The 27,701-nt window shown below is 43.8% G+C and overlaps 1 protein-coding gene across 2 annotated transcripts; it reads right to left on the reverse strand.

Moving 5' to 3' along the window:
- Positions 1 to 26,728, reverse strand: UBTD1 (ubiquitin domain containing 1). 2 transcript variants are annotated; one of them, XM_089509655.1, is made up of 3 exons: positions 26,401 to 26,728; positions 4,294 to 4,521; positions 1 to 1,214 (listed from the first exon to the last, which is right to left on the reverse strand). In XM_089509655.1, exons 1-3 carry the CDS (start codon positions 26,468 to 26,470, stop codon positions 829 to 831), a joined length of 684 nt encoding a protein of 227 aa, XP_089365781.1. In that variant the 5' UTR covers positions 26,471 to 26,728; the 3' UTR covers positions 1 to 828. The 2 variants fall into 2 exon arrangements, with proteins under 2 accessions (XP_089365781.1, XP_089365782.1); XM_089509656.1 differs by lacking the exon at positions 26,401 to 26,728 and adding an exon at positions 21,905 to 21,986 and having other exon boundaries at positions 10 to 1,214.
- Positions 26,729 to 27,701: the final 973 nt, after the last annotated feature.

Genomic DNA, 27,701 nt, shown 5'->3' on the forward strand with positions numbered 1-27,701 from the left:
AGCAGAATCAGATCCCAGATGAATCAGAGGCACAAGTAGTTGGAAAAGACTTTATTGATAAATTACACTAATACCTACTCCATACAACCCATCCTCCATATTCCCCATATCACACTTTATCTGGATGTGGATCCAAGATGAGCATTCCTCTTACTGGCTCATCAAAAGTGATTGTGCAAATAGGACCAACCTCAGCATTACCTGAGGCCTACAAATGGGGGACCAGCATTGGCAGGATGTTTGACAGCATATTCTGGCCCCAGGCCTGGAGTGGTTCCTCGTATGAGGGACACTTTGGTCGCAAGCTTCCTATAAAAGCTCCTCAGTGCCAAATGTGGCAATCTTTTTATGCTCAGTCCCTGAAAGGGATAATACCCAATCCATCATACAGGCTTAAAGCCCCAGTGCAGGATTTTCCACCTGGCCTAGAGCTAAGTGGCAGAGGAAGAAGGCATGTGTTTCGGTACCAGCCGAGCCCAGAGCCTGGAAATTGTTTGGGACAGTGGAGAAGGAATGTCAGATCCTTTGGGGTCATGAGAGGTGTTTTTAAAAATGGCCCAAAGGACCATCAAAAGAAAAAAAATATGGGGAAAACCCACTTTGATAACCATCCAATCTGGGCTGGCTAAACAGCCTGCTGCCTCATGTCTGTGTCCTCCTGCAAGTGAGCCTAGGCAACCTCTCATGGGCCACCCACTATGAAATCTTCCAGCTTGGTTCAGTGGAATACCATCTGCTTCCTCCCCAAACAAGAACAGCTTCCTGTGATCACAGGCTCCAGCTCAGTCTCTGGATTGCAGACTGGGGCCCATGCCAACTGCCTCTAGCTCAGTTCCTCGGTGCAAGTGGTTGATTGATGATGACTTGAATGACAAAGTCCTTCTGGATCTTGGTCTCCTGCAAACGGGTTCGGTCTGTCAGAAGTTTGCCAGAGAAGAACCAGCGCTGCCAGGCTGGCTCCAGTCCTTCCTGGGCATAGAGCTGCTTTTTGAGCTGCCCAATTGTGTCAGTCATGCTGGCACTCAGGCGCAGGTCCTTGCCTGTGGAGAGGCGCACTTTGAGGGGGAACTCACGCCGGGTGTTGGGTGCTGGCTCTGGGGGCTCTACACCCTCCTCCTCGCTCCGCTCCATAATGAGGTTGACAGGGGGTGCCAAGCAGTAAACAGGGAGCTGGTAGCGGTTGCCTAGTTCATCGTAGCACTCAGTCAGGGAGCCTGCAATAGAATTAAGACACCAGTAGGGGGCATGAAAGGCAAAATATATATTCCCCAAATCTATTTTGGGGAATCTAAGATCGTTAAAGTGTAAACTTTCTACTCCGCCCCCCCAAACTTGGTCTTATTTCTGATGCCCCTCAGATCTGATTGTAGATTCCTAGACCCAGAACTCAGAAATGTTACTTTTTGGACTACAACTCCCAAAATCCCCAGGGCTGTAATCCAAAAAGTAGCTTTTCCAAGTGCTGCCTAGACCTCTTCCAGGTAGAGGACTCCATCCTAGGACCTCTTCAAGGTGTCTACATAGTCCTTAAAACTAGATACACATGCCAGAAGCCATGCTGCTGTGCAAGGCCTTCTTTTCCTTTTTCACTGTGATGTACCAGAAAGGAGGTTGCCTAATTCGAAATTCTATTACCATTTGGTGTTTTAGAGGAGAATGCAAAAATGGCTAGACTAGTGTGTAGCAGCAATCCCTACTTGTCCATGTGTCCCTAGGAACTCTCCAGTGTTATGCTGCTTTGCAGGAGAAGGGAAACAGAGCAAAGGTGAACAATCTTGTCCATCTATGGAAGCCATGCTTAATCTACCCTTAGGCTAAGCAATGACTATCTAACAGAGATGAGATGAAGTGGTGTTTTTGTATTTTCTGTGCAAGCTGATGTGGCACAAACAAATCTGTTTGCTCAGGTCCTTGTGAACTTGTACCTTTGTTCTAGAAACAAATGTGTACAGAGCCCCGTGAAGGGGTCAAACAACTCTAGAATCCTGGAAGTACCAGATGTAATGTACTTCGTATATTTTGGGACAGCAAACATTTTTATCATAGTGGGTACAGGGCATGTAGCACAGAGGCCAGTACTGGCTTTCTGGTGCATTTACCTCTATAAATGTAATAGTAAACACAGATTTGTTCAGTACAGTGGTACCCCGGGATACGAATTCACCGCGTTACGAAATTTCCGGGGTACGAAAAAGTTACATTGGAAAAAACTGTTCCGGGTTACGAAGGATTTTTCGGGTTACGAAATTAATTTCGGCGCGAAATTCAAATCGGAAGCCGCGGCTAGCGGCTTCCCAGCGCCTTTTCGGGTTGCGAAATGTATCGGGTTACGAACGGCGCCGCGGAACGAATTAAATTCGTAACCCGAGGTAGCACTGTATATATAATCACACTTTTATTTGTGAAGTCAAAAGCTTTCATGGCCGGCATCCATAGTTTTTTGTGGGTTTTTCGGGCTATATGGCCATATTCTAGAACATGGCCACATAGCCCAAAAAACCCACAAAAAACTATGGATGCCGACCACAAAAGCCTTCGACTTCACATTGGAAAACTCTACGGGGAGAAACTGTTCCAAGACACCCGGAGACTGGAAAAAGTCTGGACCAGGAAAGCACATCTACTCTGCTCGCTAACTTTCCTGCTACGCTGTAGAGACACAGATACCATAGCACAATTTCTCACAGCAAAAAGAACCTTCAAATCACCACAGGTCAATCACATCTACAACAGGATGGAACATTATCTGTTACAGGAGAGAATACACACCACCCGCAAAGAAAAATCTTTTCTAGAACATGGCCACATAGCTTGAAAAACCCACAAAAAACTACACTTTTATTTGGTGGTAGTGAAAGGGGCTGACTGGAGCAATCAGGAACTTCCTGATAGTAAGAGCTGTTCAACAGTGGAACAAACTCCCTCAGACTGTAGTGGAGTCTCCTTCCTTAGAGGACTTTAAACAGAGGCTGGATGGCCATCGGTCGGGATGCTTTGATGGACTGCCTGGCTCTTGTGGTCTCTTCCAACTCTGATTCTATGATTCTATATCCTAACACTCCTACCTGCTTAGAGATGCTTGTTCTACACTCACAATACAGTGGGCCCTTGGTATACATGGGGCATCCGTTCTGGAACCCCCCCCCCCCCGCGTATACCAAAATCTGCGTATGCTCATGTTCCATTGTCCACACGCCGCCATTGGGGACAAAAGTCCCTCCCCTCCCTCCCTCCCTCCCTGCCTCCCTCCCTCTTTCTTTCCCTACTTACCTTGTTGGATGCTGCTGCCTCGTCACCGTCGCCGACCCGGGAAAGGCTGGGTGGTGGTGTTGGAGGCCAAAAGGCCTCCAGCCCGCCACCCGGCCCTTCCCTGGTGGTGGCAGTGAGGAGGAAGCTTGGCCTCGTCCTCCACTGCCTTGTCCTCCTCGCCGCCACTTCACAAGGTCCAGGTAGCGGCCTGGAGGCCTCTTGGCCTCCAACTCCACCACCCGGCCTTTTTGCGACGGCGGCAAGGAGGCCAAGGTCACGTGGAGGCCGGTAGGTAGTGCTGGAGGCATTGAAGACCTCTGGAGCTACTGCTTTGCCTCCTCTCCACCCGGCCTTTCCACGACAGCTAGGAGGCAGAGCAGCAGCTCCAGAGGCCTTCAAGGCCTCCAGCAATGCCTCCCGGTCTCCTCGTGGCCTCAGCTTCTGCCGCCGCCGCGGGAAAAGCCGGGTGCTGGAGTTGGAGGCCAAGAGGCCTCCAGGCCGCCACCCGGAACTTCTGCAGCAGCAGCAGCGAGGAGGATGAGGCAGAGGAGGACGAAGCCAAGCTTCATCCTCGCCACCACCGCCGCCGCAAAAAGGCCAGGTGAGTTGGAGGCCAAGAAGCCTCCAGCCCACCATCCGGCCCTTCCACAGTGGTAGTGGCGGTGGTGTGGAAGCTGCGGCTGTGGGGAGACCATGCTGGAGGGTAAGCTTCGGCCCCCTCTCCACCACTGCCACTGCCGCCGCCAGGTGGCCGGGCTGGAAGCCTCTTGGCCTCCAACACCACCCCCCCGGCCTTTCCTGTGGTTGCGGTGGCGACCGACAAGGTAAGCAGGGAAGGAAAGAGGGAGGAAGGGAAAGAGGAGAAGGAAATTGCCTCCGCACGTGCTGCCATTGGGGACAACTTCTGGGTTTGCCATCCGCGGATGCTCAAATCCGTGGATGGCAAATCCGCATATAAGTACAGGGAAGAGTTTCTGCTATAAAGACGGGCAGAGCAGAAAATTTTAACCCTCTGATCATTCTGCTTCCACATCCCACACATACCATGGGGCAAGGTAACTCCAGCACCATCAATGATGGCTTGTGCTAGCCCATGATCATTTGATTCCACTGCATAGGCTGCAGCCTTGAGTGCATCCCAGATCTCCTTGCGGCCCTCAAAGGCAGGTGCTGTGTCCCAGAACTCATCCCGCTTGCTCCTTAGCTGTCCGTCCGTCATAGGGTAATCACTCTTCCACTTGGGGCGATCTTTTTTCAGGGGCTCATTACGACCTGTATAGGGAAAGAAACTTGAAGTAGAGCCTTAAAGATAGAAATTTTATTTTTCTGGGTCCGGCCTTTTCCATTTACAACCACTGCTTCAGCTTTTCACAACCATGCTCTGACAAAATACGCGTGTCTTCTGCAGTGAGTGATCCCTTCCCTTCCTCCCAAGGTTATCTGACATATTGCCTGATTGGATGTATGAGCTTTCTTGCACCCACACTATCCCAAGTAATATTTATAGCTCAAGAGAATTAGTTAAGGAATAAGCCACAGAGTTGTAGCCTGGTGGGCTGAAAGGCATTAGGTGAATGGACCATTGCAAGGGAGTATCTAAAGAGATATTATAAGTCAATTCAGTTGCATTCTCTACTTAGTCATGACACTGGTTCCAGGTGACTTATTCATGCCTTGCTTTTTTACCTTTAGATCCAAATGCTTACCTTCAGTGATGCACATGAGTATTTCTTAAAATACACAATGTATAAAGGATATGTTTACATTCTCTCTTCTCCTTCTATCCCCACCCCTGCATGCACACTCTTTCTGGAAAAGTGATCCTTCTACATTTCTGAAGCGTCTCTATGGTCTTTTCAATGTCCCACTCTGAATAACCCCATTTTTTCTCTTTCTCAGGTCTGTATAAATCCATCTTATCTTTGTTTTGGTACTACACAAACTTATCTGGTTTTCCTATTAAAGCAGGGAGCTACACAAATGAGTAGGAAATTCTCTTTAGGGGAAAAAAACAGCTCAGATTTAAACTAAGAAGAGGCATCAAGTGCAACATTACTCTTAAATGCCAAGATGAACTTAAGTGCCTCCATTCTGAGTATATAAAATTTGAAATTACATAAAACACAATGACAAACAAACTAAATGTTCTTTAGGCTCTTAATGTACTGGAGATCTGTGCTAAGAACATAAATCAATAAAATGTAATAGGATATTTATATAAAGTGTTAACACAGGAAAGAATGCATAAATATATAAGAAACAAATAATTTAAGACTAGCCACTACTAGCTGTTATGATCTGGCAAATGGTACCTGCTTTAAGAGCATAATTCATAGGAAAGAGACAAAGATCTGTGCTCTAAAGCATGAGATGAGCACTGTTAATCCAAACCTCTGAAACACTGCATAATAATATAACTTCTCTCATGACAGATTATTCTGCTAAGGCCCTGCAACACAAAAATGTGGTCTGGTGTGGTTTTATTTATGTTTATTTATTATTTTATTTTTAGATTTGTTTCCTGGTTTCTGGCCAGTCACCAAAGTAACTCACAATGTGCATTAAGTTCAATTTAACACCAAAGCCTTATAATGTGACAATTAAAAGAACTCAGGAGGGATTGAAGGTAGGGGTCAGGGACAGTGAAAAGAATAATACACTGAAAAACTGAATTTTAAAATGGTGATGGGAACAAAAACACAGAGGGAATGAGAAAATAGTCGCTACAAAGAGGGAAAGCAGTTTTTGTGACCTGACTTTGCCTGCCGCCTCTTTTCTGCATGGCAGTTGATGCTCATGACCAGTGTCACTGTGGCAAGAGAGAGGCTAGTCCAAGCTAATTTACACATGATATGGTGCTCTCTTCATTTGCTTCCCTCTCCTTTCTATCTTATACACAGCAGTTGTTACTACATGATTGCTACAGTGAGAAAAGGCCTCTCATAGTTGTTAAAAAAAACGCACTATCCAAGCCTAGATTCTGGATCTGAAAACAGGGACCCAGAGAAACAAAGGTGGAGTGGAGTGGGGAGGAGAGAGAAAGGAGCACCTGATTTAAAGAGCACCAGATTTGAGGTGAGGTCTGGGCAAAAGGCTTCAACAAGCATTTCCATAACATCTGCATCTATATGACTGCTTTGAAAAGTTACTTATTAAGACTACAATTCCCACTATCTCCATTGCAGGCTGGCTGGGAGATTATGTGACTTGTAATCCAAGGAGTAATTCCCAAAAATTCCAATCAATATGTACAAGGAGGACCAATCAGGACAAGAATAAAATGTTCAGCACAATGTAAGATGTAAAGGACTGGGGTTGCTTTATATATTCTTCAGTGTTGTTTGGCCATAGTCAAACAGATGTCATTCTTGTAATTGGCACAAAGGTTCTGCAGGGAATAGACCTTAGATACAATCCAAAGGCACCAGGTCCCATCTGATCTCGGATGCTTGGGAAACTGCCAAAAACCACTAGGTGCTGTTCGCTGTATTTCATAGGAAGGGCCTCGCAAAACTACCTTGGGATATTATTTGCTTAAGAAAACCCTGTGAAATTCATGGTTGATAGGCTAACTGAAGGAATATACACACATTCAAAATCCAAAGGTAAGCCTGACAGGCATTTTGAGGTTTTTGAGGCTAGTAGTTTTTGAGGCTACTAAATGCATTATTTGGAAGCACATGAGAGGAGGGACACAGCATTTTCACCCACCCCCAGCTGTGACCCCAATAAATACCACCCACATAATTTTTGGGAAAGAGCATTCCTATTGGCACCAAGAGGAGGTTTTCCTCCAAGACAAACAGTATTGTAGTTGTGATTTTAATCTGGGATTGTGCTGGAGCAGGAAGTGTTAAATCTTCGCTTCATGCTGTGGTTCCAGGGAAAACTGGTTGCTTTGTTTTTGTTGTGTGCTTTCAAGTACTTTCTTACTAATGGTGAACCTAAGACAATATTACCACGGGCTTTTCTTGGCAAGATTTGTTCAGGCAGGGGTTGCCTTTGCCTTTGTTTGAGGCTGAGAGTGTGCCTTGCCCAAGATCACCCAGTGGGTTTCCATGGCTGAGCAAGGATTCAAACCTGGTCTCCAACAATCAAAACACTACCCCACACTGGCTCTCAGAGTCTCTTTGTGCCTGCTGATAAAGAAAACATACTCTAATGTGGTTACAAGTCATGCATTTAGCATCATGTGTAGCTTGGCCCTCCAGCCTTGGAGATTAGTGTGGAAAATAGCAATAAGGACAGTGGGTTGACTTGACTATCAGACAGCATTCTATGCTTCTTAAATTCACAAGCCAACATCAGAATATTTCTGTTTGCCTAGAATTTCACTGTGATTTCCTAGAAATGCTCATTCTGTAGGAAACAACAAAGTGTAGTGCAGATGGGTAACATGAAGGAAGGAGATATTTTGATCTGGCCCAGCCATTAACATCCCCAACTAGATACAGTTAATGGAAATACTAACAGGATATAAGCAATTAGCCAACTGTAATCTCTGGAGTACATGAAATGGCAGGGAAGCACTGACTGGAGAAGTAGCTGCAGCTTAATGGGATTTACGAGACAGAACCTTGTTCCCCCACAATATGCAAGAAACACAGAGCAGCACATACAGCAAGTTTTGCTTACAAAGATCAACTTGCTTGTCTGAAACAGGGTGGAAAAGTCATATATTGCTGGGGCCAATGGCTACATCCCAGTAACAAATGACAGTCACCAACCCAAGGAGAAAAACTGTGAAACAGAAAATATACGCATTCCCTTCTTAGGACATCACGGAAGAAATCCTGTTGGTGCCTTGCAACAGTGGCTGGATTTCTTCCAGGGTTCCACATCAGTGGCAGAGGAGGATAGACAAAATCTGCCAACTCTAGCAGCCTATTTCTCCCAAGCCTTCTTTCACAGCCCCTGTGCTCATAGCCCTTTTCCTCCTGCCACTGCCTCCTAGGAAGGTGTAGTGTACCAACAGGATTTTGGTTCATAATTCCCTTGCAATATTCATAAGACCACAAAGCTGTTGGGACTCAGTAAAAGGAGACAGGTAGTCTCTCTCTTTCTCTGTCTCTCTCTCTCATATGTGTGCACATAGACACACATCCTTAGGGATAGGAAGTCCAGTCAGCAATTCGTGAAGACAGAAACTGCTTCATGGAGCCCACTGGGACAAAGGCAGATACTAACTCCCACCTCCTGTCTCATTCTCAGCTGAATCCTTCCCCCTCCCGCAACAGTATCTGTCATCATCACTCCTGGGTTACCAGGAAATACATTTTATGAAACAGCTGCTCATGGGTTGTGGGATCACCATTTTTTCCAGCAGAAGAGATCATAAACACTAATTGTTTCAGAAAATCAATGCAATACTGTTCAACTCTTCTCTAGCAACAACCTCTCCTTGGTACTTGTAGGGGTTGGAGGAGAAGTTGTACAATGACGGCAGTGTATATTCTGCACCCAGAAGGTCTCACTTTGGTGACTCAAATACATTGTGGAAATCACGCAGATGCTTACATCTTCTTATTGTTCAGATTTTTTTCTGCTTCCAAGATTCAAGCATGCTAATAAATCATTTTTTAAAAAAATTATCAGTGACAATTTTGGAGAATCAAAAGCAGGAGGAGTGGAGAAATGGGAACAGCTGGGTAGAAGCCAAGTGATAGTCCATGATAAGAAAGGATTACAAAGCCTTTACCATTTGGGTGTCTTGCACAACCCCCTCTGTCTTCTAGGAATTCACCCAGTTCTGCCAACATATTCAAGCTTTTGTTCAGCCACAAATGTGTTGTTTTTAAAATGAAAGCAGCAGACAATTTGGGGGTACCAAATTCTATGGCTGATTCCATGAGTACAAGATGGAGCCACAGAAAGAATAAACCTTCTCCAGACAGTTACTGCCCTCACATCCCCATGTTAATTGCCTTTTCATCCACTACAAAATCCCTCTATAAATTCAGTGAGGGGGGCAGGTTTGCTGGGCCTCTTCTGTGGTCCCCTGGATGTCCTGGTGCATTGCTCAGCTCTCTCTGGGAAAAAGCAGGAGAGGGCTGGCTTCCTGAGCTGACCCTGCCCAGGCTGGCTCTGCAAAAGGGATTTAGCTTCAAGTCAGCTGTATAAGGAGCTTGTGCTTCAGGTTTAAAGCTAATTAGGGTGGTAGATGGAGAGAAAAGCCAGGGGCAAGACATGTTCTCAGAAAGAGAGAGAACAAAGCTAAAAAACCAAGATATAAACAAAGGCCCAAACCCAGTTCCACCTGCCCTTCCTCAGACCTGGAAAGTGATCATTTCCTCACAGGGGGGCAAAACTTGCTAGCCCGTATGAACTGAAGAGTACTTGTGCTGGTCTGTAAGAAAAAACAAAATGCAAACCCCAAAGGCAGGCAACATCTTTATTAGAATTACCTAAAAAGGAGATAGCACATGGGATTTCTCCCACTCTTAACTTTTTGAACCATCTAGCTTGATGAAGAATTCTGGACAACTCAAAAGCTTCCACATTCTTGTGGAATTTTACTTAGCTCTAATTAAGATATTGACTGCTGGTGAGTTTTGGATTTGTGTAGCCCTTATGGGTTTTATGCCTGCCCTGACTAGAAAGGGGGAATGACCATCCTGATGTTATTACCATATATCTGTGGTCCCCAAACTGTGCTCTTTAAGGAATTCTGGACTTCAGCTCCAAGAATCCCACAGACTATTGGCCAACATGGCCGAGGCTTCTGGGAGCTGAAATCCAAAATCTCTTAAGGGCACAGTTTGGGGACCAATGCCATGCATCACTTACAGTCTTGCATTAAAGTTGAAATGTCAGCCACAGAGGATAGCAATGGCAAACCCCTTCTGAAGAAATCTGCCAAGAAAACCCATGATAGGGTCGTCACAAATTGGAAATGACTTAAAGGCACACAACAACAAATCAATCGTGAGAAAATAGACAATGCCCCCAGACCAATTTAAAATCAGTAATGTCCCATTCTTTGGTTGCCAGACTTTGGAATAAGGGGTACTGGAGCAGGCACGGCCCAATTAACTGAAACCCAGGTATAAGGAGACCCTGTCCCACCAGTTTCTTCTGATGTAGAATCAAGGGAAATAATTTCCACTCACACTATAAAATCAGAATGTATTTTGGCCACTTGCCATCCACAGAAAGCTGCTGGCATTAACAAGCCATAGGCAGACTCTCTTACCTTTTTCCTCCCTGCCCCCCCCCCCCCCCCATTACTTTAAGCTTCTCAACTAGATTAGCTCCGGAACAATTGGGTTGGTGGTGGGCAGGAGAAAGAGGCAGCAGCTACCTTGATAGACATGAAATGCCATTAATTTGACTCCAGGCAACTCAGCAGAGAGGAAATGGCCTTTGATTGAAGAGATACAAGTACGATTGTCAGATGAGGGCAAGCCCCCACTTGACAACACTGCGCCAGCTTGTGTGTATCTGCCAACGAAGTACCAATTAGGAGCAGCTCAAGTTATGCTGGGTGCCACTTTAAAAGCTTGGAAGCAGGGAGTGAATGTGCAGCAATGGTCACTGTGCCCTAGACGTATCTGTCAGCACTGCATATGCTCCTGCAAGTCTCCAGTTCTTAAAGCAGGGGAGAGGAGCTGCTATTTTGGGGGCTACTTTCCCTAGAAAGTAACTTATATGACAGAGGTGCATGCTTGTAGCCTCACAGAGGATTAGAGAGAAACTGAATATCAAAGGCAGTGGCTATTTGTCTGCTAATGGAATTCAAAGTTTATTTCCTGGATTTTTAAGAATCTCCTAGTACCCACTCAGCCAGAAGAAGGACAGGCCTGCCTGCCTAAACACCCTTCCATACCATCTAAACTGAGGAAAACAACTACAACATCTTGACAAAATGCAGGCCTATGACTAACACTATAAACTCCCCCCTTCTTTCTCCTGTATGATTTTAACACCTTTATCTGATGAAGAAGCCAGTGGATCTTTGAAAGCTTGCAACATTATGCATTTTGGTTGGCCCTATAAAGGTATAACTTTTTTGTGGATTCTGGATGATACTGTATGCTTCCAGTGGTAGGGTTAAAGCCAGAGGCGAGTGAAGCCAGACTTAAAGCAATCCAGTAGCCCCATGAAGGGTCTTCATAATAATGGTTATATTATAATTATGGCTATATAAAAAGGTATCTGCCTTTTTTGATTCAAGCAACTCACCAAGTTAGCTGCTAGGAAGCACAACAATTTACTGCCAATTCAACTTTAGCTTTTATGGAATAAATGCTTCACTCTGAGCTAAAGTCCATCACAACGCAACACAGACAGTAATAAATATCAATCACCAGTCTAGAATTTGGAAAAACCACTTTTCTGGAGAGCAACTGTGAGACTCTCCCAGGCGTGGAAAAATGACTGCTTTCAACTTTTAAATCCATGACCAAGAAAGAAGGAAGGAGTTAAGCAGTGAACAGCAGACACTACCAAGCCACCTATCCTAGGGTCACAAGTGCTAAGGATGCTGCTGCTAAAATTGGTTAGCCAGCCTGCCAGAATACAGCTTCTAGTCATCTTGTTAGGCCTCAGTGAAGTATGAGTGGATTAATTTTACTGTACTGTATATTTATTATGAGATATCTAGCCTGTTTGTATGATGGTTAGCAACTGTTACTGAATTATCTAGGAATGTTTTTGGATTTGATTTTATTATATACATTCTTTTGATTGTGCTGTATGTAAATTTGTATAGTATGTAACTTTGCCATGGAAAAACAGCAAACAAATAACAAAGGCAGGATGACAATGATAATCTTGCTCTGCTGCATTTGTTCCTTATCTGTTATACAACCCTTGTCCCTTAACAATCCCATAACAGGCCATCATGAAACTCTCATGCATGACTGTTGCAGGGAAGCAGGAATGAGAAATGCACTTTCATCACCAGACTTGAGAAGCCATGAGAGAAGGATATAGCTTCAGGTGGACTGTCCCACAAGCAGAGTGGGACAAAAGGGTACATGGCTCCTACACCCTTAAGCATCACAAATAAAAGCAAATTTCATCAGGTATTTCTTATCAGGGAACCCACATATACTGAAATTTCATCTTCTGTACATTTATTAATGGTGTAGAAGTTTCTCTTCTTTTGCCTCTGTTCACACTTAACCAATGTAAGAGTGGGGAAATACAGGCCATTCTGTTATAATCTAGATGGCTTCACTGACTGGCACTGGCTTGTCCAAGAATTCAGACAGAAGTCTTTCCCAACCACTCCCAGGGATATGCATTTTTATATGTCAAGCACTGATCCTTGAGCTATAGGTCAGTTTATTTCACTGCCCTGTGACCAGTTTTCATTTCCATAGTGAACCTGTTTATTTTTCATCAGCAAGTCTCAAAGTAAATAAACCCCATAACCAAAGCAAGATTATGTGGCACAGGCCACCTAACAACTCATGCTAGGTGGATTTTCACATTTGTGCCATGCTTGTCTGAGCCAGCACCCTACCCTACCTCTCTCTTTTGCTCTAGCTTAAGTAAGGAAGCATTCTGCAAACCAACTGTCTACCTCTCCAGGGAACAATGGGTCATACTTTCCTCCTGTTGTATCAAGATAAAGTGAAGTTTCAGATCCCTTCAATATCTCTGCTTCTTTGTTTCTCAGAAACATAATACTTTGCTCCAAAACTGGAAACAGATCCTCAGAGGCATTATTATTATTATTATTATTAACCTTTATTTATAAAGCGCTGTAAATTTACACAGGCAGCATATGTATTGTGTCTGCAACATGCTAGAACAGAAGTAAGTAACACCTCAAAGCTGTTTGTTATGTTTCAACTTCAATAGGTCCAATACCCCAGCTTACTACCTATAAACCTGATGACGTCTATTAACACTGGGTCCCGTCATCTTTGTGGCAAATAAGATCCAAATGATGGACATAATTATATATTACAGAGGAATAAGCTCGGTTCTGTGTTATTACTCTGAAATGGTACATCTTGTAGTACAAAAACAAATGATGGCATGTCTTGCACTGCTCAAATTCTGAGCAAATGGAATGAATAAAATGCAGAATTTTTATGGAAATTTTAACTGTAGGAATTTCTAGATAAACTCACAATGGTTAAATAAAGGGATTGTAACACAGATAGAGTGGCTGACTGCAGAAATAAAGGTTTCCTCTGTGGGTGAGGGGAAGCCAAGTTTCAAGTTGCTAAACTGGTTTTACCACAGCATTTAAAAACTGACTTCAGATACCTTTTGGGAACAGGAAGGAACAACTCATAAGTTGATAAGGTGACTGTACTATGTTAATCTCATGACCAATTAAAGTCTAGCATCATGTCCTATTAGAACAATCATTACAATGGATTTCTGGGATCCCAGTGTGAAAGAAGCATGCAGATTAGATGTTGTTGTGTGGCTTCTGACCTATGGCAACCCTAAGGCTATCATGGGGGCTTCTTAGTAAGATTTGTTTAGAGGAGGTTTGCCTTACTTAGTATATTGACAGTTAACACAAACAGGATTCTTTCTTGTTTACAGACAAAGCATTACTCTCAGAATGAAACCTGAAACTGAAAGATATAAAAATTCACTCCAAACTCTTGAAAAAAGAAGAAACCATAAAATCAGTCTGAATGAAAGGCCTAAGGAGACTCTGCTGATGAGATATGAGCCACTTCCAAGTCAGATGGTATCTATTTTCATTCCTTAGCTTATATGCAGGCACATGCCATTCCTAATTATTTTGGAAACATTTGTGTATTTTATTATGCTAATAAAGTATTTATTTAAATGGGATTTTCAGTACACATGGGACCAGGCCACGTACACCTAGAGCAAAGCAGCTGGGAGCAAAAGAGGGGGAACTATTAAAAGAAATGAGTGCATGGTAGATTCAGTCGAAATTTATGAATCAAAAATTGCAAGCGCCAGGAAAAGAGATTCCACCTCAACATTAGGAGGAACTTCCTAACAGTAAGGGCTGTTCGACAGTGGAACACACTTCCTCAGAGTGTAGTGGAGTCTCCTTCCTTGTAGGTCTTTAAGCAGAGGCTGATGGCCATCTGTCGGGGATGCTTTGATAGATATTTCCTGCATGGCAGGTGGTTGGACTGGATGGCCCTTGCGGTCTCTTCCAACTCTATGATTCTATGAAAAAGGCGATAATAGACACAACTGGGCCTGTAGCAGAAGATGCAGGCATACTTCTCCAGCACTGCTGTTATTATTGTTATTCTCACTTTACAGGACTCTTGTACAGGTTCAAAAGCCTGCAAGACCACCTCTCTGTGAAAAAATTACTTTGCAGTTCCTTCTTTTCACGCATCTATGGGGGCTTGGGCAAGAGGAGGCCAACTCCCTCCTGACACTGTGCCTGTCTAGTAGCAGCCCTTATACTTATGGCTACATCTATCAGGGACATAGCCAAGGGGGGTTCTTGGGGTCCGGACCCCCCCCTTCCATTAGAAAAATGAATGGTGTGTGCTGCTGCGCCACTGCCCCCAATCCCCATTATAATGGTGGCACTTAGTCTGGACCCCTCCCTTCCTAAAATCCTAGCTACGTCCCTGCATCTATAATGGGCCATGGGCAATTGAAACTCCACAACTTGTCAACTGCACTTACACATTTCCTGTTCTGGTTTTCAAAGTCAGCAGTGTGGGAGTAGGTGGATAATAGTCACAAAATAATGCAAAGCAGACTGGCTATGCCGGCACATGAATATCTCACACGCTTAATATATTTGAAGGACAGTACAGGCCTTTCTGTACAGGCTGTTTTACAGATAGCTTCGGAAGTTCTGTTCCTCCATGTCCAGCAGGTCTGTGATTTCTGAATAGTGCCATGAAACATCTCTGCTCTAGGAGACAGGTAGAACAACACCAACTTCAGCTACTGTCCAAACGAAAGAGAATTTCCATACATAAAGCTGAGAAGGAAGCTTGGGGGAAATGGGAATAGTGTTTCTAGATATAGATCATCCAGAACTGAGATGTTGATGGAATACTGTGATGATGCAAAACTTTAGGCTTCACTGCTGATATCACAACCACTCTAAGCAAACAATGGAAAACAGTACAGATGAATGGATGCTCTAGTGGATGCTATCAAGATTACAATCTTAAAAATTCTAGATATTGCAAGTTGAGAAAAAAGATGGAAGAAGCCTACGGAAAACATAGAAATAGTATCAGTATAGGATGTTGTCTACATTTCCCAAAAACTTCCATAAGTTAGATATGGCAAGATCACAATCAAAGTTTCTCCTGGAAACAATCATGATCTCTCCAGTACCTAAAGGATGATGCTGGAATATTTTGTGGGTGCCACTAGAGCAGATTAGAATTTTCTTTCTTGACACTTGTGGCAAGAGCCACCACCTTAGATACTTTAATGATGGTTAAGTTAAAGGAGGAGGATGTTATCACTGGTTATCTATGTACAATAGCTACATGCTAGGAATACCAGAAGCTGAAGAGTAACTGAGGGAGAAAGCTACTGCCTCCATGTCCTGCTTTTGAGCATCCGCTAGGTATCTGCTTGTTTGAGAAACAAGAGCCTGGTCTGATCAGAGTTTAGAAAAGGTTTTGGACTATAGCTCCCAACCACCCATCTACTGTCTATGCTGGCTGGGAGAATCTTAGAAATAATCCAAAAAATGATATTTTTTATTGTCTGGGTCTGTTTCAGTAGAGTTCTTTTGAGCTCTTATAACATTGCCTTGCTCATAATGTACAGGAAGCATTTGTTTTAAAAACTAAATAATATACTTCATAAAAATTGCCATTGTGAATATTCACTATTCAAGAATATAAAGCTGTGAAGGAGAGCAGGTGGGCTAATGCTAAAAGGAGGGGACATCAGCAATCCCAGGACCAAAAGAAAATGATAGAGAGGTCAGTGGATCTGAGGCTTGGTGAGGCATTAGCAAAAAAACAAAAAACACCAGCCCATTATGAGCAAGCAAGTCAGTTTAACTAAGAATGGTGAGGAGTGAGTAAGAAGCTTCATCAAACCACTTCTTGTATGACTAAGGGAATTAGTGGAATGTAAAGGAGCTCTTATCAGAAGAAGTTACAGAATTCAGAAGAGAAGTACTGAACTCAAAGAGTTCAGCATCTTGAAATATTTTCTCTAAAGGCTAGCTCACGTTGATGTGAATACAGTACATAAAACATCAACAACTTTTGCTTTGTCCATCATCACAATCTGGTTGCTTTCAGCACTGTGCCCTTGCAGGATAACTTCCATGACAAGAACCAAAGACATACAGCACACCCAGGCAGAGAAGTCACAGACACTGTAGCATAAATGGAGTGTCTATGGCTGCACACGATAGAGGATCCACCAATTTGCTTTTTTATGTGTAGTTAGAAACAAGGTGCTACATTCACTATATCACCACCACTTAGTAATTTTTTGCCTGTATATGTTCTTCAGATACAGCTGTGCCTACTTTGATAAATTGCCTTTGTACAAAAGGAGCATTCTGTAAGAAAACCAAAGACATCAGCATTTTCTGAAGGCAGTCACCAGCAGGACTGGAAAAAGTATGACAAGTTAGCCAAGGACAGTCCTGCCCAATGAAAAATGTTACACAGTACTGGGAAATGCCTGGGTTGGCTGTTTGACTGTCTAAGCCATGGTAAGTTGTATCAAGCAACATTTATTCCCCACCCTCAGCACTTTCTTCTCTTTTAGGCAAACTAGGCAAAGCCAGAGCAGACCAGCATAAGCCTTGCAAAACTGACACCAAGGAGAAGAAAGAACAGCAGGAGAAATAAAATAGTCTGCTAAAAAAGCCACATCAATAGAAATCTTGCTGGCACTGCTTCCACAGTAGAGCCTAGCTCTGCACTTTGGGAACAGGCCATGGGGCTCAGCACAAACAGAGACCCTACATCAGACTTTGTGGGGGCAGCTAAGGTGAATGTATACTCTTCAAAATGGTGCTCCAGAACAGATGAGTGGGAAAGAGAATGGTAATTTTCAGTTCAGCAGCCTCTACCTTTCCTAGCATTATTGTCTTTTCTAATGAGCAGTGCCTTCTTAAAGTACGGCAGCCTCGATTTGATCGTTTTGGGATTCCAGGGAGAGTTCAGGCTTGATCTGTTGAAGGATCCATTTGTTTGACTTTCTGGTTGTCCACAGTATCCTCAGCACTTTTCTCCAGCACCACATCTCTAACTGAATTTCTTCTTATCTGCTTTTTCCACAGTCCAGCTCTCACATCCATACATGGTGATGGGGAATACAATGGTTGGACAATTCTAACTTTGGTGCTCAGCTGTATATTTACTCTTTAGGATTCTGTCTAGTTCTTTCATAACTGCTCTTTCCATTCCAATTATCTTCTTATTTCTTGACTACAGTCACCATTCTGATCAAGGTTGGTCCTAGGTACAGGAATCCTTTAACTATTTTGATGTGACATGACAAGATTGAAAGTCTCTCTTTCAACACAGCTAATAAACATACAGGAAACCTGCCCTATTGTAACTAGTGTATTCATAGATGGCTCAGCAAAAGGTGCTCCTGTCTCACATTGGCACTGAGCACATGGCAGAACAGGATTGCCACATACAGGCTCTCATCCCCTAAACTTGCCCCTTTTAACTGACATTCCAAATACACCTGTTTTTCCTCACTGCCTTTGAAGACAAGTGGGGATACCACACCCACAAGCAGCACAGTCTAAACTTAGGCTCCTGGGTGTGCAATTCATCCAGGCTGCTCTGTAGGGAGACATCAGGCAATACCTCCTGAGTGAAACAAACAACCAGGACTGGGAATTGGGGACAGGGCAGTAATTAATGTTATGAGGATCAGCTGCATGCAGGTGGAAACTCCAGCCAAAAGAGAATGTCTGCATAGCGTGGAATGACATAGAGCAGAATGCTCTATGGCAAGAGAGAGGGGGACATGGATGTGATTTCTATGAAATAGCAGGTTAAAAGTGTGGCTCTTCTGTGTCTCCTCACATTTCTGAGGCATGTGGATGACCAGGCACAGGGGTCTGCATCCAGTTGGATAGATGAAGACATTTCAACAGAACCAAGTTCAAGCCAAATTCGGTGTATCGAAACACTGTGGATCAAAGTCCTGTCATAACTACCTGCTCAAGTGGCATTATGCTAGCATAAATACCACATTTCTGAAATTTGGGAAGATCTTATAGTTTATTAATCCAATATGTTATCCAGTATAGCAGCAAAGATAGTTAGAGTTTTCTTTATTATAAAATCCTTCACTATCATGGGGCATAAAAGAAATGCTTAGTATTTAGTACTTAGTATTCAAGGCAAACACACCTCGTTTCAACATCACAGCAGACAAATCAATGGCTGTTCATGGAGCCATGAATATGTTGCTTACACAAATCCACCGGTTCAATATAGCAAACCTCTCAATGGTGTCAAAAGAGGTACAATAAGCAAATGCAGAGCAGGAGAAAGTAAAAAAGGAGAGTGGGAAGACCTGAGGGGAGGCTGAGAAACACTTACTGTATTGCCCATTATACTGGTGGACATTTAGCAATATCAAATAAGATCTACTGGTAGATCTTTGGGTGAATTGCAGTAGATCATGAAGAGTTTCTACCTCTCATTTGTCTAACAAAGGCCTGATACAGACTGGCAGACTTTGTGCTTGCCTGCAGGCCGGGTTAGGGTGCAGCGTCAGCACGCTGGATACTCTAACCCCACCCCCAGGGCGTCATTTTGGCATGCGCCAGTCTATACAGTGCACACCATCATGACGCCCTCCCCAGTGCTGCATCCACATGATGCAGCACTGAAGGGGCATCATGAAGTTGCATCGCCATAGCTATGGCACCCTTGGAGGACACAAAAAGGAGTTACTTTTTGCGGCTCCTTTTTGAGCTTTCCGGTAGCTGGATCAGGGCCGCAGTGTGAAGTTGTCACGGCCCTGATCCGGCCAGTAAAGGGGCAGCTGACCCAAAGTGAGATAGTTATCCTTTTCTGTCAGAGAGCTTTGGTGCGAGAACAAACTACAAATCCCAGGATTTCACAGCACTGACCATGACAGTTAAAGCTTGTCAAACTGCATAATTTCTGCAGTGCAGATGCAGGCTTAGTTACATCCCATCTGGATTACTGTAACATGTTCCACATAGGACTGCCTTTGAAGAGCATTCAAAAATTCTGCTGGCCCAAGGAGCTGCAGCCATATTGTTAACTGGAGCTGGCTACAGGGAGCACACAGCTCCCTTTGTTACAGTAGCTCCACTGGCTGCCAGGCTGTTTCTGGGCACAGTTCAAAGTGCTGGTCATGACCTACAAAGCCCCCAGCTGAATTCTAGGTTATCTGAAGGATCATATCTTCTATATGAGCCTGCCTGTGGCCTGATATCTTTCGAGGATGCCCAGTCTATCACCCTCACAGTTACATCTGGTGGAAACATGGAGAGGGATTCAGTGGCTGCTCCTAAGCTCCAGAGCACCCTTCTAGAAAAGTTGGACCAGACCACTCCTTGCTATCCTTTTGTAGGCAGATCTTTGAGGGCTGACTGCTTGGTGGGAGGACTTCCATGGGCTGTGTTTTTATATTTGCCATTCTTTTAGTTATTTGCTTTTAACTGCTTTTAATTTTATTAATAATTAATCATATTTTTAACTTTTGTATGATTAATTTTTTAGCTGTACCTTTAAAAAAAACATTTGTAAGCTGCCTGTAAAAAGGTGGACTTTGTTGTTGTTAACCGCTCACAAGTTGACCATGACTCATAGGGACCCTGCGAATGAGGCATCTTCACAGCCCTCCACTGCTCTGCTTAGTTTCTACAAATTCAGATCCATGACCTCCCCCATGGAGTTTATTCATCCTGCATGTAGTCTTCCTCTCTATCTACTACCCTCTATCTTTACTACTACTACCCTTTACCTTTACTAGCATTATTGTCTTTTGTAATGAGCTGTGCCTTCTCATGTGGCCAAAGTACGACAGCCTCAGTTTGATCACCTTGGCTTCCAGGGTTGATCTGTTCACTTTAGGATCTTGTCTAGTTCTTTCACAGCTGCTCTTCCCATTCCTAGTCATCTTCTTATTTCTTGACTGCAGTCACCATTCTGATCAATGTTTGATCCTAGGCATGGGAATTCTTTAACTATTTTGATTTCCTCATTGAGGCACATCAATCAATCAATCAGTAATCTTCCTGACTAATGTGAGCCCAGGTATTTCAGACAATGGCACTGGGAGAGGGATTAATAGAGTTATGGTAGGAGCTGGGATAAAGGCTGAAGATGCACAAGAGAGGTGTAGGATCTGATCAGATGATGTAACAGCTCAAATGGTGTAACAGATGAGCAAGAGGAAGTGTGTGTGCATATAAGCACACATGTGGCATATGTTGCAAATGCATGCAGGGGTGATTTCTTACTGTTGTAAAGACAGTGCCACAAACGATAGTCACAGAAGACTGATTATTCCAACCAACCCCATTCAATATGTCAATTTCCTTACAAAATAAAAGCACATATTACTGTGAAACCACAATTTGGACATGAAGCCCAGAAAAAATGTTTTGAGGGATAATTCCCCACAAGGTTAGGTCACCTTACTTTTTAACCTGTGCTGGCAACAGTTAAAATCATTTCTCCTTAGATATGCATTTGACTTTGCTTTCATCAGCTTTATTTTTTGCCTCTTTTTGTTGTTCCTTATGTGTTTAGCTTGTTGTAAACATGTTTTAAAGACTGGCTGCTTCTTCTAAACTTTTAAAATATTTTCTATCTCCATTTTAAGTGATGTCCTTTTTGAGGAGAAAAGAAGGATATATATTCATTCAACAACTATGAACTCTTACTAAGCCTGGTCTTCCCAAATATTCATCTTTACCAGACCTCTTTCTCTTATGCAACCCACCTGCTTGTCCTTTATTGGCCCAGTGCAGTCAGGCTCTTCTCTAGAAAGACATAACTTCCAAATCCTGCTTTCAGCCCACTTATTCATCCCTCCCTACTTCCTGTTTCTCTTTTTTTGCCTCCTACAAAACAGTAATTATTGCTGGGATCAACACACAAGCAATTGCAATCAGTGGTTGCGTGAGCAAAGCAAATGCATGAGTCAGTCTTGGAGTCCCTTGGTGGGGCCAGTTTCTGGTTATGGTAGGGTGTATTCTGGAGTCACACTTCTTAAAGAAAAAGAAACATGTCAGTCAATCACATGGCATGGCACCAAATGAGATCCTTCAAGGGTGGATTCACACACTACATTTTGGGAATCATTCCACTATCTTAATGTACATTCACAGACAAATGTGATGTGTAAATTGGTAACATATGGATCTGAATCACTGAAGGACCTGTGAAATCCAGCAATCCAAAACAGCTAAGGAACTTCATAAGCCTATCAGTAAATCAAACCCATGTGCTAGCAATTTTGCATATTGTGTTTATCCATGCATGCAAAATGAATCCCTAAGCTACAAGAACATACTGTCCCAAACAGCCTGAGCCCCAGAGAAACAATACAAGGAGATACAAACATCACTCTAACCATAACATAAATCCAGTCATTTCTAGGAAGAAGTGCAAGCCTGAATTTAACAGCACTGGATCCATCACTTAGAACTGAAAGCTAAGATGAAGGCCCTTAAACTGACACTGGCATAATTAGATACACACACATTAGAAGTTAGGTTGGAGTGCGCTGAAAGTACCTGTGCTCAAGATTTGACCCTTCCCAGAGTTTCATGAGATGTTCAGTGCCTCCTCTGATGTTCTCCATATGTGCTGGATTATCACTAGCTAAGGTAAAACCAGAGAAAACCTTATTTTCCTATCCAGTGAGAAAAGACACCTTCTTAAGAGCATCCTTGCTAAACTCTAGACTTCAGTATAATGTACACCAATGAATATGTTTCTTAGAAGGCAATAGTTAGTTAAACCAGAATTCAACAGCCAAAGGCTTGTACTTAACTGGGCAGTTTCCAGATAACATTCTGGGATAAATTGTACCAGGGATGTATTTGTGCCGCTTCTCAGTAATATAGCCAAGCTCACATTGCCTGTGCTTTCCAAATGCCAGCAATACATCACCAGGAGTGCTGGCACAACTTTTCATAAGCGGTTAAGAGTAAAGACCACCACGAAGTTCTACAGCAGTTCCAGATTTCTAGGATAGACAGAGGCCCATATCCCCTAACACCACAATAAAGCATTTTTACTTGAAACTGTCAGTATATCGTGTTAATTAAGGCTTATTCCCAGGTAAGTGTAGAAAAGACAGAAAGCTAAAGCAGAGTTTGATATGTTTACAAAACCTATTTGGTGGGTTCTCATTCTGCAGCCCTCTCAGGTGCCTCCTCACTGCAGCTAATTTCCCATCAACATTAAAAATATCAATCCTTCTTTCACTCACCTACAGTAACAAGGTGTGTGTACATGAACATGTAGGCTCCCAACTCTGAGCCAGCAACAAACATGGGTGAAATGTTTGTGCACACCTACGTTATATCACACTCTGTGTGCATGCATGCGTGTGTGTGCATGCACGCAACTATTTAAAAAGAAAACCCATCATTTCCCAGAAGTCTCTTTCTATTGATGCCACCTCCTTACTGCACCCAGTGTTAGATTCACTATAATACTATATCCTTTCCATAACAAGTAGTAAAATATTAAACATTAAATATTTTATACAAGGTCAGTCCATTGGTCCATCTTTCTAGCAATGGCTCCCCAGAGATTTTACCAAAGAAGTGAGCTGCAGTCTTTCTCATTTCTCATAACTCAGCCGCTACTACCCTGACAACCAGCAGTTAACTATTGCTGCAGACAACAGTTTGCAAACAAGCCTTGCAGAATGTGTGACGTGTTTACTTTTCTTTTAAAGTACATGATCACGTCTTTCAAGAAGTAAATTCTGGAACAGTAGATGTAGTCGGTAGCACCAAGAAGATAAATAAAATGTGTCACAGCACTTTAAAACTAGTTTATTCTGGTGTGAGCTTCTACTAGAGCTGCTTCCTTTAAGATTCATGCAGTGATCACAACAAGCACTGTATAATATAGAGACTTAAATTTTACTTTTTGAACAATTCTAAAATATCCCTTTAGCTGAAGAATTCTAGAAACTATAGACCTCAAGTAACATTTTCAGACTATGCTGGTTGATGATGAATGTTCATGCCAAAGAAAAGTCATTCATATGGTGCCACAAAATTTTTAAAAAGAACAATTCCAGTAAGTATTCCTGTTATCCAAATCACGAATATAAATGGGTAAAGCTCTTCAAGAAACTTAACCAGAGCTCTCCTCAGTCTATCATGGGATTGCCTCTAGAGACAGAATATGCAAGATGGCATAAATCAAGAACAGGCAGTGTGTTCTGCCAGTGGCGTCTAGTATCAGTGTGTCTGCAGGCCTCAGCAAAGTTAGCACTAGGTCTCACTGCATTTTGGGAAGGGAGCACCTCAGGACAACCCTGCTTCTGAAAGAAAAGAGCAAGTTTACAGCTAAAGTCTGGATCTCTCTAAACAAGCGTAGTCCCACAGTGGCTCCCTGAAATCAAGAAGAAACAACCTTGTAAAAGCTCTCTTCTTTTTCTATGAAGAATTTGAAAAACATTGGGGGGGATGACAACTATCAAGGTGGCACTTCAAGCACATAACTAGGCAAGGACTCTTGTATCACCTGGATTATTTGCAGGTTTAAGAAATAACAATAATTAACCAGAGCAGCCTAACACAGAAACTATACTTTCAATCCTCTCATGCCTGCACAGGCTTCTCTTCTGCTGAACATCTCAGCCCTGTCTCCAAAAAATCCTGTATCAGTATGTGCACACCAGTGCGGATGCCATGCACTGCTGATGAGCTTATGGAGTTACAGCTGTTTCTGCTATTGATCCCAACTAATGCGGGTCCAGCATTGCGAGAATGAGCTGACCCATCCAAAGCAGGAACCAACTGTGCTCTCAACTGACCTGGACTAAGACAAGTCAGGGCAGGTCTTATGCACATGGGCTGAGAAAGGGTCACATGTACACAGCAAAGCCCAGAGTAACTCCCTTCTCCTCATCCTGCAAAGAAGTTACTGAGGTCCAAAACACACACTACAGAAATAATCCATTATGAGACTGATTTAACTGTCTTGGTTCAGTGCTAAGGAATCCTGGGAATTACAGTTTATTGTGGCATCAGAGCTCTTTGCCAGAGAAAACTAAATGTCTCACAAAACTACAGTTTCCAGAATTCCCAGCACTGAGCCAGGGCAATTAAAGTGGTCTCAAACTGGATTATTTCTTCAGTGTGTTTTGGACCAAGGTCTTTGAACCTGAAACCAGACAAGTGTTCTGGAGCCTAACTTTAGAGAAGGCCCTGTTCTCCTAACAGCAGCAACAGCCTTGACCAACATGGCCTCACCACATCCTGGGAGAGTATATTTCCTGAAGGCTCACACCTAATGCCTAATGAAGATGTTCATGCCTCATGATTTAACTCACCAGGTTTTGATGGAGCACCTGATGGCCTCAAGGCTGTCCCTAGCCCTGTGACTGTGGGGAGAGGAGCTACAGGAGCAGGATGACCAATCCTCCTCCTTTTCCAGGACATATCCTAGATTTCAGCCTTCTGTCCAGGAGGAATTCCAAAATGTCCTCAATTCTGAGCATCATTAAGAAGGATGCATTTATATTTAGATGAGTGCTTTTTTTTACCTTTTAGTTTTCGAAGTCCTCCATTTTCCTAGAATGCCCTACATTTTGCAATGCCTTGTGCATCTGGTCACCCTGTACATGAGTTTCCATCTCCAACCCATCTGGTGAGACGGGCTGGACTGCCTCTTACATAAGATAAGTACAGTAGGTGAGTTTCTGGGACATCCCACACTTTAGCTGGGTAAGGAGTATGAGGGACCAGGAGGAATTGGGATTTCTGGAGGACAGTGGCAGGGAGAGCCACTAACCATATTCCCATACAGACGCTTTGCCCCTCCAAGGAAGAGCAGATTGTTCCAGTCAGTTCAGATTAGTTCCCTAATGTCCAGAATGGGACCTTCCCATCTTAAGGGTTAGAGGAAGCCATATCCTCCTCTATATAACCTTTATTTGACCTGTCTTCAGAAGTGGGCCTCTGTCCACTTTGGGCAGGAAAAGACCCCCCCCCCAAGAGGTGCCTGTCCCCTGGCTTGGTACTTGATTTAGTGGGTGGAGGCCAGAGGAGAGGGGCAGGGAGAGACTTGCCATCCATTTCAACCTTCTGTCTAGGAGGAATTCCACAAATGTCCTCCATTTTGAGCATGACCACGAACCATGAATTTCTATTTCTTGGCAGTGTTTTTAGCTTTTATTTGGTCATGTCTTACATTTTCCCTGAATGTCCTACATTCTGCAGTGCACTGTCCTCCTTTCCAGCAAGGACTTCTAGTCACCCTGGGTTCACCAGACAGGATGGCCAGAGGTCCTCCTTTCCCAAGACACACCCTCCATTTCAGCCTTCTGTCCAGGAAAAATTCCACAAACATCCTCCATTTTGAGCAGGACTAAGGAAGACAAACTTCTATTTCTAGGAGTAGCTTTAAATTTTATTTGGTCATGTCTTACATTTCCCTGAATGTCCTACATTCTGTAGTGTCTTGTCCTCTTTTCCAGCAAGGACATCTAGTCACCCTGGGTTCACCAGACAGGAAGACCAGAGGCCCTCCTTTCCCAAGACACATCCTCCATTTCAACCTTCTGTCCAGGAGGAATCCCACAAAGCTTCTCCATTTTGAGCAGGACTAAGAAGCACTCATTTATATTTCTAGGAATGCTTTGAACTTTGATTTGGCAATCTACTACATCTTGACCATGATTAAGAAGCATGCATTTACATTTCTATGAGTGTTTTCATTTGGTCATGTCCTACTTCCCAACCTCCTGTCCTCCTCCCATTTCAAACTCGTCTCCAAGAAGAATCCCACAAAGGTCCTCCATTTTGAGCAGGACTAAGAATATTTCTAGGAGTCTTTTTAGCTCTTTTTGGCCATGTCCTCCATTTTGACATGACTTAAAAAGTCTGTATTTCCATTTCCATGAGTGCCTTTAACTCTTGATGTTGGCCATGTCCTACACTCCAGCCTTCTGTCCTCCTCCTCTCCAGGGAGAATCCCACGAAGGGTCCTCCATTTTGAGCAGGGCTAAGAAGCCCAGCGTGCCCCCTTGCTGCCCACTCACCTGCCCTCTTCCTGGGGTGTCCCGGGGCGGTGGGCCTCTCCCTGCGCTGCCTGCCGACGCAGCTGCCCATGGCTTCGGCCCCTCTGGAGCTCCTGAGCCCGGCCGGGGGCTCTCCCGCTCCTCATGGGGCCGGAACACCGGGCAAACTTTCTCACTTCGGCCCAGAAGGGGCTGCCAGGCGCCCAGGAAGGCAAGAAGGAAGGCCCGGCCAGGAAGGCTTCCAGGCTCAGCAGAGGACCGTACTGCCGATCCTCCTCCTTCGAGAGCTGAAGGGTCTCTGAAGCAGCAGCCCAGGAGGATCCCCGGACGCCCCAGTGGGCACTCGAAGCCCCGCCCCCAGGTGCTCACGTGACCTTCCCCCAAATGCCCCGCCCAGGAAGAGGAGGGGCGGAGCCTCAGGACCTCCTCCTCTAGCTCCTCCTTCACAGCCTTAGGGCCTTAGCAGGACTAAGGAGCAGGGGTTTATGTTTCTAGCTTCTGTTTGGTCCTTGTCCTCCATTTCAGGAGGAGGCGTTCCCCAATGTCCTCCATTTTGAGCAGGACTAAGAAGCATGGGTTTACATTTCTACTCTTGTCCTCAGTTTTTATTCAGCCATGTCCTCCCTTTCAGCCTTCTGTCCTCCCTTTGGAGCAGGCCTAGGGTTAAGCATGCATTTGTCTTCCTAGGAGGGTTTTGAGCTTTGGTTTGGCCATGTCCAGGAGGAATCCCACAACGTCCTCCATTCTGAGCATGACTAAAAAGGATGGGTTTACGTTTTCATTAGTCTTTCTAGCTTTTTTGTTTGGCCATGTCCTCCCTTTCAGCCTCAGGAGGAATCCCACAGTGTCCTCTACGATATTGTTGTGTTTCAATTTTGTATTCTGTTTTCTAGAGCAGGTCCACTTGTATTTTTATTTTATGTACAGCACTGTATAAACTTACAGCGCTTTACAAATAAAGTTTAATACTACTAATAATAATCTGAGCATGACGAAGAAGCATGGATTTACATTTACATGAGTGTTTTTAGCTTTTATTTGGTCATGCTCTCCATTTCTAAATGTGCAACTGAAAAGTTACTGCAATGCTAGGAACTTGGAGACTGAAGGAAAATTTCATTAGGAGCGGGGACAGAATTTATATTGTGGGATAATGCCCTCATTTGGAGGAGGGAGAGAGACAAGGATGCGTAAACCCTGTCCCTAAAAATGGTCTGCTTATACCAAGTTAGACTTAAGGTACAGATTTTGTTGTTGTGTGCCTTCAAGTCATTTCTGACTGACAGCAACCCTAAGGCAGCACTATCATGAGTTTTTCTTGG

The sequence above is a fragment of the Sceloporus occidentalis genome, unplaced genomic scaffold (genome assembly GCF_023333645.1).
Source record: "Sceloporus occidentalis isolate IW3139 unplaced genomic scaffold, rSceOcc1.0.p SCAF_2, whole genome shotgun sequence".
NCBI classification, from domain to species: domain Eukaryota; kingdom Metazoa; phylum Chordata; class Lepidosauria; order Squamata; family Phrynosomatidae; genus Sceloporus; species Sceloporus occidentalis.

Excerpts from the sequence above, each read along its gene's own strand:
- UBTD1 (XM_089509655.1), bottom strand. The coding sequence starts at position 26,470 with ATGGGCAGCTGCGTCGGCAGGCAGCGCAGGGAGAGGCCCACCGCCCCG. Across the intron at positions 4,522-26,400 it reads ACACCCCAGGAAGAGGGCAG|GTCGTAATGAGCCCCTGAAA; the intron begins GTGAGTGGGCAG and ends TTCCCTATACAG. Across the intron at positions 1,215-4,293 it reads TGGAGTTACCTTGCCCCATG|GCTCCCTGACTGAGTGCTAC; the intron begins GTATGTGTGGGA and ends ATTCTATTGCAG.